General features: G+C 38.3%; 1 protein-coding gene across 4 annotated transcripts in view; it reads right to left on the bottom strand.

Annotated features, from left to right (window-relative positions):
• The window catches only part of LOC121319597 (LARGE xylosyl- and glucuronyltransferase 1-like), a 75198-nt gene that overhangs the window by 21217 nt on the left and 37980 nt on the right, over positions 1 to 16001 (bottom strand). For all 4 annotated transcript variants that reach the window (XM_041257193.1, XM_041257190.1, XM_041257191.1 and 1 more), the window contains 3 exons: positions 15840 to 15922; positions 8457 to 8580; positions 6761 to 6932 (listed from right to left, as the gene is read on the bottom strand). In XM_041257193.1, the coding sequence (XP_041113127.1) occupies positions 6761 to 6932; positions 8457 to 8580; positions 15840 to 15922 (379 nt within the window). The remainder of the gene's footprint in view (positions 1 to 6760; positions 6933 to 8456; positions 8581 to 15839; positions 15923 to 16001) is intronic.

The raw sequence follows: 16001 nt of genomic DNA, 5'->3' as shown, positions 1-16001 counted from the left end.
AACAAGAAATCACTCTTAATAACCTGCTCCTTCCTTTAACAAATTTGTATAATGTTACTTCTTATTAGCTTCAACAAAGGGATTTCTAGGATGCCAGGCAAATGAAAATTGGAAAATATGTAGCACATACTTTTGTACTTGTTATGCAACTGTCTTCCACAACTTGTATGATCTATAAAACATGATTGGCAACACTTTGACAGACTTTGGTTTAGTTTGACTGAAACAATCACTTTAAAAAGATAGACTAGCCATAATTACATTTTAATCAGTGACTTTTCAAACTTCCCGTTGATCTAAAATGACCCACCCTATCTGAAGCAATGCAGGGATTACATTTCAATTACTCTGCTTGAAGAGTCTATGAAGCAAAGACTCTCCAGACACTCGTTTATCCAATCCAGCAGGGTTTGAGTCGCAAGTGACAACAGCAACCTAAAAGCATCAATAAAACCAGGCAGGAAATGAGTAAAATTGATCACTTTCCCATGTCTGCTGCTGGCATCTCTGTATCCTGTCTGTATTGTTCACAATAAGCACCTACATGACTGGCTGTAGGCTGACACATAGTGAATATTGCCTAATTTATATCTGAAACTGTGAATAATAATAATAATAATAATAATAATAATAATAATAATAATAAACTACATTTTGCTTTAGTTAAGAATGCAGTATTGTAGCCCCTGTTGTAGCTCAATTAAAATTACTTTAAAATACAACAATTTTAACTCCATTAAAACTAGCTAAAATCCATAACTCAACACCCAGCAAAGTGTAGTGTTGTCCCGGGCTCAATCTTACTAAGATGACTCATACCTCACTAAATCGTACCCCTTCACCCCCTCTCAACTTTCCCGACCCCCTCCCCTGGTTGCCTAGCTGTCGAGTCCCTGCCTCTCTTCACTGGTGATTAGGTACAGCCTCAGAGTCTTGAGCAGACAGTTCCTGCTTGAAGATTAATGATCTTCAAGAGCCTGACTGTGCCGTACTCTACCTCTAATAATTAACAGATAATCTTAAACTATAATTTCAGGGAAATTCTCAATTCCAATACCTGAATCCCAAGGTATTTTAATTACCATACAGGAGAGTACTTTTTTTTGTTTCACTGCAGTAATACAGAGCCACATAGAGCTAATAACACAAAAGGTTTTACACGCTATTTACACAGCCATTTGTCTCTTTAAACCCCATTGACGAACAGCTACAATGACTGGGAAATGAGTAGCTCCATGCTTCCCTTTAACCAGTTGCAAATGAAACGCAGTTTATGGTTCCAGGGCTGTCCCATCTTCACAGGTGATAAATTCGATCAGTATTTTATATTGGCACCTGATTTCCAATTTCTACCAAATCATATAATTTCCTGTTTAATGTCATGCTCCAAAATCTATAACATTAATTTCCAATCCATAACTCTTCCAGAATAGAACATATTCATTTCACCAGCATGCTGTAAATAAACCTGTAAATGTAGCTTAAAATTTTCAAAACACCTGTTTCTGTTAAAGCAGAATTCTCATTGGGGCACTGTAAGATTAACGATAAATGAACAGTATCATTTGCAATCTGAAATGCGTGCTTGCCTTTACTCGTTTAGTTAACAGCAACCTAAAAGCAATGCTGTCCCAAATGACGCTACCACATGAAAGAACCCCTTCAAGTTCAAAAGAACAGTCAACAGCAAGATTTTTTATTTGTTCTTAAAACCTGCATGGATATGTGAACTGTGGCCAAACCAATTAGTTTCATTTAATTTAGTTCCCTTCTCATGAATTCATTCATTTTCACAACTGCTGGGGCTCTGCATCAAAAGATGAGTTTCATCTATCCCACTCTAAATTTGAGCCAGTGGTCAGTCTAGGGTATGCTCTTGAACACACCACAGTGTTATTTTCCATAGGATTCTGGAAGCTCATGGCAGGGAACATGGACTCATACATATGTTTGCACAGACTGAAAATGTGAGGCGAGTACCAATACATAAAAACTGCATTGGTAACCTCGGTAGAAATACGATTTTGAGGAGCCTTCAAGGAACATGCAAATGTCACTTGGCCCTGCACCTAAATAAAAAAAAATATCTTTCCTGATTCTCTTCAGTGTTCTCATCTTTATTAACCTGTCGAACTACTTCCAATCACAGGTATATTTTATTTACATTATATATAACCAGCGACTTGTAACATCCTTTTATTAAGCACATGGTGTTGCCTGTGAATTGATCAGCCAATCTCCCAACCATTATCTACTGCTGACAGAACCCTTATCTAATTGTGCTGAAACTTGCCAAAGACATTCTTTACCTTTAGCTAATGAGTGTATACAGAGGTTATCTATCTGTGTATCTGGGTGTTATCATTCAGTCCCTTTTCTGTCTTATTATTGTACTGTAACACATTTACAAACTGCACCTCCTCACTGCATTTTAAATGAGATTTTTGAAATGATATGAAACCTTGCAGCTCAAAGTTAGTCGAGTTGAGCCTTGTCCTTTCACTCAAACATGGGCAATTCATAATCAGAAAAACTAAAAAAAAATATATAAATTCACATCTTCCACATTTCAGCAAAGCCTCCTTTGCAAACACCCTTTCACTGAACCTGCTACCTACTTCTTTCAGTGATACCTGTCTCTATATTATAGGGAAAGTGGCAATTCAGATGTATACAATTCAATTTAACATTAAAAGTAATTGTATCTAACAAAATATTTCAATAATAATTTTATTCATAGTCACTAAAAAGGTCTTAAATGGGAGGTTTTTAAAACGTTTTAAAACATGACATCTAGTACTAAGCAAAAAATAAATAAAAAAATCTGTATACAACCATGCTTTTAGACTACCTTGCACCTCCTGGGTTATTTCCTAGAGGGTGAAATTGTCCCCACCACTTAATCTAAAATATACTGTTAAAAATCTTACCAGTGCAGCACAGTGGCAGTGTTTGGGGGCTGGTTGCTAGATGCATCAGGACTCCGCTCAGAAGAGTCATGATTTAAAGCTCTGTGCACACCCATACGTATATAATATACTAGAACACTTTCAAATAATGGTAATGAAATATCAGCTCTGCCATTGACTTGTGTAGTTGATGCCAGTATTTCTTTACTTTCATTTTCTCAGCCTTACAACCACCCATCTATTAATTGGAAACTTGGCATGAGCGTTCCTTGGTTTACTTTTTGAGAGTGTCAGAATATGTTGTGACCTATTATCCATGCACATCCATTCATTGTATAGGTCTCTAAAGTGAGGTTGTGAAAGAAACATTTTTTCTTTTTTTGCATTTTCAGTGTAGAACATGATATCTAGTAATGCTCTAGATTAAAGAAATCTGCTTTTATACCTAGGATTTCCTGGGTCTTTCACCTTGAGGCAGGGTACACCTGGCCCTGTGCATATTTTGTTATATGTTTGCATGCACTGGTGCACGGGGTGTGTGTATGTGTGGAAAATACAGAGGTGGCACGGGCGAGTTAAAATCCTACCTACAAAAACCAGCCTGGGCTGTGATGTCATCCTCTCACACACCTGGAGGGTGAAATTGCCCCCACCACTTTACTGGCTTCTTTCCTGTCAATAACCAATCAGCTCCGCCACCTATTGACTGACATGCTTTTAAATCAGTGATATGATTTTACCCACAAGAAGGGAAAACAAGCAAACTGTGAGATTTATTTAACCTGGTGTAGTTTCTGATGTTTGTTTTGAAATGAAAACACATGTTTGACACAACAAGTGTTTCTTTAAAAACTGTACATTGCAGACCTGTGTAACTAATGGAAGAGCAACATTGGTAAACCTTATGGGATTAGCTTGTTAGTTACAAATACTTCACAAACACTAGCCTTCTACTTCCTGATATTGTTGACATCTGTCCCAAAGCAGATACTGTAGGGTGGCTGTATTCATGACGCTTGCAACAGTGGTGTCCCAAAATATTTATCTTCCAGTCAATTGAACATAAATCATTTTAAACTTTCTGAACTGTTGCCTCAGTTGTGACAAAGGATGACATAAAAAGATTCTTATACAAGATCTTAAATCAATTATAAATGCAACTTCAGACGTTCTAGAGAACAGGCCTTTTAAAAAAAGAAAATCTCCATTCAGCATGTTACAAGTAATCTGTAATGTTCTTCCCTTACACAAGCGTTAGGTGGCGCTGCACCACATCAAGAAGAAATCCCTGTCCAGTCCTGCCATCAGCCAATGACATGGCCTTCAATGACAAACAGGAAACTGAACCTTATTTTAACGGAGGAATTTTGATTTATGGGCCTCATATAACTTGAGGTTTCAGAGAGAGGTCAAAACTCAATAGGCAGCAAATACAATCTTCTCACCCCTTGGCAAGGAGACTGATCCCCCATGGTTCAGACTACAGCTTGTTTACAAAAGCAGAACTATTTTGGGTAGTCTGTCCATATTTATGTATTGGAGTGCAGGTCATGGCTGACTACATCTTTGTACGTGGTTGAGATGTGTGTGCGTGTGCGCGTGCGCACATCGTCTCTCAAATTGTACAGAGTGAAAATGTATATATACCAAAGTAAATATATGTCTGGGAGTAGTGTATGCCGGGACAGGTTAGAATACATATATCTTATGTTTCGGTTGCATTTATAGCATGCATGGATATGTGTCTGTGTAGCTTATTATATTAATACACATTTATATAATAAACTTATATTTGTTTGTTGTTACAATAACCATCATTTTAACCCATAATCAAACATTTTCAATACTCCAGAATATATTTCTCTCATATGTTTATTACAATTAAAGAAACAAGCTGCACAGACAGCTTCTCCCAGTTCACTTTTCAAGACTTAAAACTGTATCTACTGTTTAACTTGTACTTTGATAAGCAGTAAAAAATTTAAAATTCTCCTGTCTAGCTATACAATGTTAGAAACCTGGGTCGTTTAAAGTAGGATAGTCTACGTGTTACATTTTGAATAGATATCAGGAGAGGAACCAAATGATATTCCTAACACTTGCAACATTTTTGCATCTAGAATGTTTTCTTTTTGATGATTGTGTGAATTCTGTGTCATTGCTGGATTTTTAGGGTACAAAATGGATTGCTTTGCAAGAAGCAAAAACATATATATTTTAATTCCTTTTCACTAAGACAAATTAGATGACATTAACCAATTAAACATTATTTAAAGATAATTTGAATATTATCAAATTATCAATGCTTCACTGGTATTTTTTTATTTAATCTTATTACATAAAAGATACAAACCTTGTAGGAATGCTTTTTTTTTTTTTAATCTAAAAGAACTGACATGAAAACATCTTAACATTAATCACACAATATGATTAAAAAGGCTACAAAGCATTGATTTTCATATTTGAAATTAATTTTCCATAGAATCAAAGAACACTACTATTCAAGCAAATCCTAAAAGTGTTAAGAAATTAGTTTAAATCTGAATAGTGCTGCACTTTAAAAATGTCCACAAGTGGATAGAAAACCAGACTGCTTAAATCGAACAGAATTTTCCTGAGGAAATATTTTAAGTATATAAAAACAAGTTACTGATATTCTTTGGGATGGAAATAAACAGCGCAATGCCAAAAGCGCATCCTTGAAACGGTCTATGCACTTTAGGGACACGGCTCAGCAGGTCTGCATCTCTTCAACTCATCGCAGAGACCCAGAGCAAAATCAAATCCAGGTAGGACAGTGGCTGGGGGCTTGGTAAGTATTCTTAGAAGTCAGGGATTAACCAGCACCCCCTGCTAACACAACAGCAGGCCCTGACATGCAGCAAGCACTCTTGTCTCCCTCTCCCTCCCTTTTCTGGCGTTTTATATTTCCCCTGGCAAGGTTAATAAATCTGCCAGAGTTCATACTGTGCTTTTCCTCCCCTCATCCTCAGTCTGGTGCACCCTATGAAAGCCGATACACTCCATCCTCACTGCTACAGCACAGAACTGAGGCCCTGAACAGCTCTCATGTATGTATTCCTCACTGTAATATGAGGAACAACAGTGGTGGTTACAGTCAGACACAGTGATTCATTCTCCTCACACCTCAATTCTGACCTGAACACACTTCCTGCAATTCAACCTGGGACTCTCGCAAGCAGAGAATGTTAATTGTATCAAACTGTGTAGTGGTTTTGAGAGGTGGACTAACATTTTACTTGTGACTTGAGCTGAGGTAAAAGTTCTGTCATCTTTGTTTTGTTATCTTTCTACAGGTGTTTTTATACAGAAAACTTGTTTAATTACAGTGGTGGGGGGTAATCCAATAACTATAAAAAAGGACAAGGGTTAGGGAAATTAACAATCAGAAAGCACACAGACAGTGCAAGTCAAACCTTACATGTCACATAAATGCACTTTTCATATAATTTTGCTAGACAGTGGATTCAGAGGAGGGAACGAGTGGGTTGGATAGCTTGATCTTCAAAAAATATTTCGAGCTGCAGTCTGACTAAACAAAAAAAAAAATCTCTGTAAAATGTAAACTGTGCCTGAGAAGTAACTATTTGTTACCGTAACTAGTAACTTTTTTTGTTCAAGTAACTCCAGTCCTGTTTATTTAAAATTAAAAAAGGGTAAGAAGCTTCAAATGTTTATTTTTTATTGCTGTTTTACATGTTCCAGATTTAGAGACACATTTGAATAACTCAATGTTAAAGTAAGAGAACCCAGAACCACTCAGAATGATCATACATTTACTGAAATTTAACTAACTAAACACACACTCCTGCCCTCCTGGGCGGTCTTACCTTTGAACTTGTGGAAGACAGCCCACAGCTCAGCGATGTCGGTGGCGAAAGTGATGTCAGTGTCCAGCACAATGACTCGCTCAAGAGCGGATGGCAGAGTTTTAGTCAGCACCAGCTTCATGAGACCGTAGATCCCGGAGTAGTGCTTGTTGGGAATCCAGGACACCTCCGACTGGAGAGGGGCAAGGGAGATGGCATGATAAGCATTTTGATAAACATGAAGTCATTTATTTTTCCATGTGAAGAGTAATAATGTATTTGAACAGAGTTGTGGGGAAGTTGCTGGCAAACTGTTAGAGGGGGGATGACTTGTACCACAGAAGAATACTGGTGTTGGTTTACTTTGGTTGGTTTTCAGAAAGCAGTGCCAAGACTTAAATTATTACTGAGGGGACACGAAGTGAGTAGCTGAAGGATAATAACAATAAGACACTCCCAAATATTGACTAGCATGCTCAATTTGCTATAAGCAATTGCCACTTACATATACCCTGTCAGCCAGTCAGAGAGCAGGATTTCTCATCATTTTGATTGAATTTCATTTAAAACACAATATCTGATACTAATTTAGGTTAAAGGAAGCTTCTAGATTATATGCCTTATTCTTTGCTTATCTGTCTGCATTTAAAATAATTTTACCTCAGCAGTATCTTCTTGGTCAAAGCATGTTACTGGCTGAAAGCATCAGTCAATACGGTAAGCAGCTGATTGGTTATTGCCAGGAAAAAAGCCAGTGAAGGGGTGGGAACAATTTCAGCCTCCTGGTGAAATTACTCCAGAAGTAAATGACCATCTAAAAACATGGCTTGCAAACAGAGATTTATTTAACCTAGAGAAGTACCACATATAATGCTTTAAAATGAAAATAAATGTTTGCTAAAAGTGTGTATTTCTTGCACAGACCTTCAAATCATGACTCTTCTCAGCTCAGCCCTGGCAACCAGTCTCCAAACACTGCCACTGTGCTGCACTGGTATATTTTAAATACACGAGAAATACCAAAAGGTGAATTTGATTTATTTTATAGATAGCTTTTAAAGAAAATGTATTGAATACCCTTCAGGTACTTCAATGCTGCACTGCTGGTCAGCTTCAAGACGTCTCACTATGGAAACCTGTCAGGTCTTAGAAAAAGCAGTGACTGGCACTCAAATGTAATTCCATGCGTCTGGCTTCTGGGAGTGTCAGTTGTTTAAAGAAAATAAATGGCAAACATTTTTTCTAGAGAAAAAAAATGCACTCAGCAAGTCTGTCTAAAAAAAATAACTAAACTCCAAGCATCTCAACTGTATCAGAAGTGTTTTACTGGGAAATGCAGTATGGAAGAGTGTAAGAGATGTTTGCCACTTTTATTGTTTACAAATGCTCTGAATAAAATACCATTAAAAATCACACACATTTAAGATAATGTCTGCCCTCTTTCACATAGGAAAATGGGAGACCTACAAAGTGATGGCAATACATACTAAACAAGATTTACTGGAGTTGTTTTATTAGCTATTATGTACCTTAATACACAAATTTACTAAGTAATAAGTTTACTAAATTAACTTCACATTTGTATTCATAAAGGTTTTTTGGACCAGTTACAAGATTTCAGTTCAGTGTCCGTCCTTCGGGGATGAATGAAACTATCTAAAGTGAGGGCTCCCTTTGAAAACTGTTTGGACACCCCTTTAGCAACCCCTTCCATTACCTTGAGTTCATCCGCATCATAGAAGTCGACTCGCACAGCTGGGATCATCCAAGTGTGAAAGAGGGAAGCCAGGATCTGCTGGGCGATGGAGTCTGTGATGAAGTGGAAATGGAGTGGGTTCCGTCTGCAAGACACACGTCTCGTTAAAAAAACACACTGCTCTCGTCTCCACTGTACTATACACTTGTCTGCTCCCCTACCATTTCACAACATCTGTGTCTGAGCAGTGTCTATGGAAAATCAAAGGCAGCACTTGGCATTTCAGTTACTAAGGAAACCAAATGCGATTTGAACTTGAACTCGTGTTGGGGTAATGAAAAACATGACTTTGGACATTTGCATGTAACTGGGCTCTCCTATACATTACTAATGAATTAATTAATATCACTCCTGTTAATGTCACCCCCACTTCTTAGCACCACGTTGAAAAGTCCTGGTCAGAATGTGAGGGGAGTCAATAGGGACAAGCATCTGATAATATCATGCTGATCTCCACTCGAGTTTGGGGGAAAAAAGGGATTTTGTACAACGTAAGTTGCTGTACAGTCTTAAAACATTCTGAATTTAAAATAAGTTTGATAAAACAGTATACATAACACTGCAATGTGTAAGTTTAATGCTTTCTTATGTTTTTAGTTATTCATGTACAGTAGACCGTATACTGCAAATAAATTTTTATAACTATTATAATCAATGCAATACCAAGTACAGTGCACTCCATTTATAAGAATCACTGATATAAGAATCAACCGTATATAGTGATCAAAACCACTGGGACAAAATCAGTCCTATACTAACCAACGTAAAATACCTACAAGATTGCAGAGCTTTGCATCTTCGCTTAATGAAAAACTGTGAGATTTGCATCGCAACAGAAAATAAGTAATCCACAGATACTTAAATACAGTGGTAGTGCTGACAGTAAAATACTGTACTATAATGTCATTTTAATTCAAAAGGTCATTACATGTTTAACACCGCACGGCAGTTAAACTAGGCACCCTCACGAGATGTTCGCTTCTCTCGCGTATACTGTTGTAAAATAGGACTCTGCAGCCTTGAGTACACATAATCATGATCATATAACAAGCTGCTTACCCACAAGGACTTGTTTTGATGTACTGTGCAGTGATTGAGCACCACTGACATCCGTATACTGTATTTAAACTGCTGATGGCACGCGTTTGCTAATGTAATGTGACAGAGTGGCCGAAGACAGTGTAAATTATCAGGCTCAGAGGTTGCACTAGCTTTTCTGTTCATGCGTTCTTGAAACGCACATGCCCAAAATGTTGCGTCCCATTCATCATACATTTTAACACAAAGGGTAAGAAACTCCAGGGATGTGCATTTTAGTACATTTTTATGAACGTTTAATCTCTATGGCATGTAGTAGTTTAAAAAATATCTGTCTGTATAGATATACATATAAACATAGACTCACGTTTTTCTTTGTTATATATACAGTAGACCATTCACATGACAAGACAGGATTCTAAGCACCGTTTCTTGCCTTCATTTACGTGTGTTTTAATATTTTGTTTTTTGCATTCCAATACCAGCAACAGCATCGCTGTGTCTTTTAAGCAAAGACTCTTGAAAAACCGTACATCCATACGTATAGGGTTTTTTTTTGGTTTGTTTTTTTGCCCAGCAGCTCTTTCACACACTACAATACATTTTGCCGTCTCGATAAACAAGCCACAGACACTTCATCTCCCATTCAAAATTATAAGAATGTATCTTATTTCATTTTTGTGCATTACTACTGCTTGCAACTGCTTTGGTCACTGTAGTACTCGTAATAGTCAGAAGTAGATGTATGAGATGCAGATGAGCAATCTTCTTCATGAGAATCCCCTGAAGATGCTGAATGCTTAGCAAAAAAACTCCTGATTGAGAACTGACTTGCTGTCAGTGTACACAAGGTATTCATTTTCATGCTTAAAAAAAATCTGTAAGCGTATCCCTGTTAAATTAGTGTGGAAAACAACAAAAGCACAACGTTAAAATTAGGCGACTGCAAAAATGAAATGCGAGTTAGAAGTAGGATCCGGGATGAACAATTCATGTAATTTGTCAGCTCGGTTTGAAATAAAATTAAAAAGGAACCAGAATTACGCTCAAGTTAGATATGAAGGTAAAAACAAAGACTGTTTTACAATTAAGAAACAGAATCAGCTAAATTTGTCAACTGATTAAAAATCAAACCTGAAAACTTCAAGCTTTACTTGTGTGTTCGCATTACTTTTTATGACTTTTGAAAAAAAACTGTTAATATGGGGCATAACACATTATTTTAAAATAATAATACAGTGCATGGTGTGATATTATTGTATTCATTTCCAATGTTCACTGCGCTGCTAGGAACTGTAACCAAACTATTCTAATAGCATTAGTGTGTGTACGCATTACGCCTGACTAAACATGAAACGGTACTTCAGTGCGGACGTTAAAGTCTGAGCTGGATTAATCAAAACATTTGAGTATGGTTCTCAAGATCAGTTATATAATGTGGACAGGGCCTAAAAGTAAATATCCTTATTTAAAAAACAGAGAAAACAACGGCCAAGTAGACCGAGTGGAGCCAAATGAAGCCAAAAAAAAAGGGCGCATCTCATAGCCCCATGCACTACAGAGATAGCACGGACATGAACAAAGGAGATAGCTGCTTCTGCATCCAGCGCTCAAAGAATATCACAGACATTTGCAGAGCTCTTTGAGACGTGATAGTAATAAAATAATGACTTGGATCGCATTATTGAGGAGTTTAGTGTTAAAACGAGTGATCAGGAGAGGATTTTAATCAGTATGCATGTCTATAAAGAGGTATGTGAAAAATACAGCGAACAAGGGGTGGGACTTGGCTGGAGATGCAGTACTAATGTCATTTTGCCATGCAATGCCTTTTAAGCCTGTTTTACTCTGAAGAAGAAAATAAATAAACAGCACGTGTGAAAATAAATTGAACCTGACGCACCTGACAAGCGCTGAATAAATGGAATGCAAATGGTTAATACTGCTGGCAAAGCCAAATATGAGGCTTATTACTGCCATCTAAAGGACTGGAGTGTACCTTGATCAATGCTGTTATATTGAAGAACAGTTTTTTTTTTTTTTTTTTTTTTAACAAGCAAGTACTTTACAGTCATTGCTGCAGTGTAATAAATTACCACAAATATGCATGTCTGAGTCCCTTTCCATTCTTTCCATTCTCTCCTCCGTGCATCCAAACTGCAGATATTTTATATTCTGGCCGAGGGGTTAACTAGCTATCAATTATCTTATAGTCTGCACAGGTTTATTAAGTATGCTTGACTATCAGCCAATTAAACAAATCAGTCGCTGACAGTCACTCATTCTCACGAGGCAACTGAAAAATAAAACAAATAATGGTGGCGACTTTTCATCTGCGCCACAAATAACAGTAATTATAACAATAAGGCTTTTTTCGCCGGTCATATCAATCATAATACAACAATAATAAACAAATAAATACAAAGGGACAGGACACTGTGCCACATCACCTTATCACTACAAAATGGCATGTAAACATGCAATATTCCTCAGTTAGACTATTTCAATCAATTCCAGTGCAGGGTTTTGCTCCATCCTGATACTTTCTTTCAGGCACAATAAAAGCAGATCGAACTTGCCTCAAAAACACAAGCCAAGTTAGTAGAAACAATTGGGGTAAACTTGGCCACCATTGCTTTGACAGTTGTGTCAATTTGCTTGGTACTGGCCAAGGTTGCCCCAATGGTTTCATTAAACTTGGTTTGTGTTTTTGACTTTAAATTTGTGCATATGAATAAATCTAATAACTTAACATCCTTATTTAAAAAACAGAGAAAACCTATCAATGGCTAAGTGAGACCGAGTGGAGCCGAATGAAGCCGAAAGTCTGTGCCACATGTGTCAAGGCTTTGAGCAGATCCAGGAGACAGTGGCCAAACAGTGAATATACCCATGTAAAAGTAATACACCCACAAACAGAGAAGAATACGAAACACTACTCTTTTCTAAACCAATACACAGGCACACATACAGTGCCGTGAAAAGTATTTGCCTCCAGTCTGATTTTCTGCATTTTTCACATTGAATTTGTTCAGATCTTTTTGTGGGTTGTAGTAGTATATAGAGGGAGTCAGAGAAAAAATGACACCAAAGTTTGGTGCTTCTTTCATTTGTTTGGTGAGCAAGGTAATCAAACATGCAATTTTCAGATGTAAGTTATTGCCCCCCTAGTTAACTCAAACCAATTAAATGGATAATTAGGGCCAGCTGTTTGAATTTGGTCCAGTCCTGCCCAGTATAAATCTGACTAACTTTGGCCCTTACCATCAGAGTGAATTTGTCAGCATACAGGTTCTAGAGGCACATCATGCCACGATCAAAAGAAATTCCAATGCCATTTCTAAGGCTCTGGGGCTCCACCAAACCACAGTCAGAGTCATATTGTCCAAAAGGAGAAAGTTTGGGACAGTAGTGAATCTTCCCAGGAGTGGCCGTCCTACCAAAATCTCTCCAAGAGCAAGGCGTAAAATTGACCAGGAAGTCACATCAGAAAGACACTGGGCAAAAACAGGATTCATGGCAAAGTAGCAGGGCAGAAACCACTGCTCACTAAAAACAACATAGAAGTCTAAAATTTGCCAAAAAGCACCTGGATGTTCCTCAAGAGTTCTGTAACAATGTTCTAAGGACAGATGAGTCAAAAGTGGAAACTTTTGGCGAACACGGGCCCGGTTATGTCTGGCGATAGCCAAACACCGCATTCCACAGTAAGAACCTCATACCAATGGTCAAGCATGGTGGTGGTAGTGTCATGATTTGGGGATGCTTTGCTGCATGAGGACCTGAACGACTTGCCATCATTGAAGGAATCATGAATTATGCACTGTATCAGAGAACTCTACAGGAGAATGTCAGGCCATCCGTCCGTGAACTGAAGCTGAAGAGCAGCTGGGCCATGCAGCAAGACAATGATCCGAAACACACAAGCAAGTCTACATCAGAATGGGTGAAGAACGAGAAGGAAAAAAAGTTTTGGAATGGCCTCGTCAAAGTCCAGAACCTAAACCCCATTGAGATGTTGTGGCAGGACCTGAAACAAGCAGTTTATGCTCGAAAACCCACAAATGTCACTGAGTTGAAGCAGTTCTCCAAGATTCCTCCACAGCGCCGTGAAAGACTGATCAATAACTACAGGAAGTGTTTGGTTGCAGTTATTGCTGCTAAAGGCGGAGTAACCAGTTATTGATTCTAAGGGGGTGATTACTTTTTCACACGGGGGCATTGGGTGTTGCATTACTTTCTTTAATAAAATAAATAAATGCATGCAATAATTATCAATTTTGTGTTATTTGTTCACTCGGGGTCCCTTTTATCTAATATTAGATTTTGATTGAAGATCTGATAACATTCAGTGTCAAAAATATGCAAAAATGTAGAGTATCAGACAGGCGGCAAATACCTTTTCATAGTAATGTACATATATGTTCCAACAGGACATGCTATAACAACATGCTTTTCACATCTGGCAGTTACAAGCGATGTGAGATCTTTCCACTCTGTGAGGCACAGTACTCACTAAGATTGAAATAAGCTGAATAAGCAATATGACAAATGACTGAAAAGGAAGACTAATTTAAAAGGGGTTGTAAATTTGAAAAATGGAATCTACATTATTTAAAGTCAAGGGCATATTTATGCAATAATGGAGCAATACTGGTATCCCGTAGACGGTCATTCGGGACAGATGATATCGTTCAGAAACAAATTCACCTCTCCAGACAGTGTTCACAGTATACATACTATCTGCATAAGCCCTATGCATTCCCATTTCTAACAATAGCAACCAAAGACCTTGAACAACCTATTTTAGCACCAACCTGTGGAGGAGCAGGTTAAAGCCATTTTCAAAAACAAATTAAAAACTTTTTTAGTTTAAGTAAATAATAAGCAGTTAGAGCTGCAACGAAGGGTATATTTGACCTTCAAAAGGTTCGAACCCAAACATCCCAAATCCCAAACAGCTGAGGGGTTTTGCTGTTGAGATGGTGAATGAAGAAATTTGCCTCTGGTTAACAAGAGCTGTAGGGGGGAGGGACAGACTGTGCTCAGTTTTTTTCAAAATTTAAAATTATTAGTGTTAGCGTATATTTTGTATGTTTCAAACATATTCTACCATCGCAATTCTCTTATACACTACATATTTTTACTGAAGCACTACAACTGCTATAGGTAAACCCATACCCCCCCCCCCCCCCCCCCCCCCCCCACACACCATCGAAGGTTTAAAACAATCTTCGAATTCCTGGCTAGAGAACAAACCTTCGAACCTTCTAATACAGCCCTAGAAGCAGTACACAAGAAATAGATTAGGCATATAGGCTATCCTATGGAAAAGTATAATGGGAAGCAGTATGACTTATTGTAGTAGGGACTAGGTGGCAGCACAGCCTTATTGTTAGATCTGTGGCCTATTGGTTATAAATGACAGACTGAGAGGCTGTGTGACCTGATTGTTAAGGAAGAGGGACTGGGAGGCTGTGTGGCCTACTGATTACACCTGAGGGACTGGGAGGAAGGGAAAATATTGTTTGTCAATCTTTCTCTCTCACACTCCCCTCACTCCATCTCTTACTCATTCTCTCACTCCCACTCTTGTGGTCTTCATGGGAGCCAGTTGTGCTTAGAGGTTAGAGAAGAGTGTCTGTATCGCAATGTGGTCCGTAGTTAGAACTGAGAACAAGGAAGTAGCATGACCAAGTGGTTAGAACAGGGACTGGGAGGCTGTGTCACCTAGTGAATATATCCGAGGGACTGTGAGGAACTGTGGTCTAGTGGTTAGAGCTGAGGGACAGTAGTTGTTGTTGACAAGGACAGTCTGAAGGCTCAGAAGGTTAACCTATGCTCTGGTGTCATGCTGATGATTGTTTTTCAACAGAGAATGGGCATCTAGTGCATCCAGAATGTCATTGAGTAAGTGTGTTTTTAATATTGATCCACACAGCAGCACTCCCAGTTAGTGGCATTTGTGACAAGCTGATTTTACCAGGAGGTGCAGCTCAGAATTTAAAATTCAATAACGTTCTACTGTATACAAGCAATGTAAAAAGGTGCAGTGCACTGTACACACAGCTCATAAGATTCACGAAACTAGCAGGATTTGTCATTGCACCAGCAGGTGGACAGCACCCCTAGCACCCCTAGTTCCAACACCCATGTAGCTGAGGGACTTTGAGGTAGCAGTGTGACATGGTCTGGAAAGAAATGTTAGGCTAATGTTTGAATTTGACAGACTGGAGAAAACGGACTAAACTTGATAAGAGGTGACGAGAAATTGAAGTGTGTTTTACAAGGAAAAAAAAAAATTACCGGTGAAACAGGACAGATTTCACAAGTGTGACCACATCCCGACTGGCATTGTAGCCTGCACACACAATTGCTACATGGATAGTCTGCAAGGGAGAGAGGGAGAGAGAGACACAGAGAGAGAGAGAGAGAGAGAGAGAGAGAGAGAGCAGAAATTAGTTCTCC

The sequence above is a fragment of the Polyodon spathula genome, chromosome 8, assembly GCF_017654505.1.
Source record: "Polyodon spathula isolate WHYD16114869_AA chromosome 8, ASM1765450v1, whole genome shotgun sequence".
NCBI classification, from domain to species: domain Eukaryota; kingdom Metazoa; phylum Chordata; class Actinopteri; order Acipenseriformes; family Polyodontidae; genus Polyodon; species Polyodon spathula.
The sequence above is the reverse complement of the archived record's forward strand: the minus strand, read 5'-3'. Positions and strand labels throughout refer to the sequence as shown.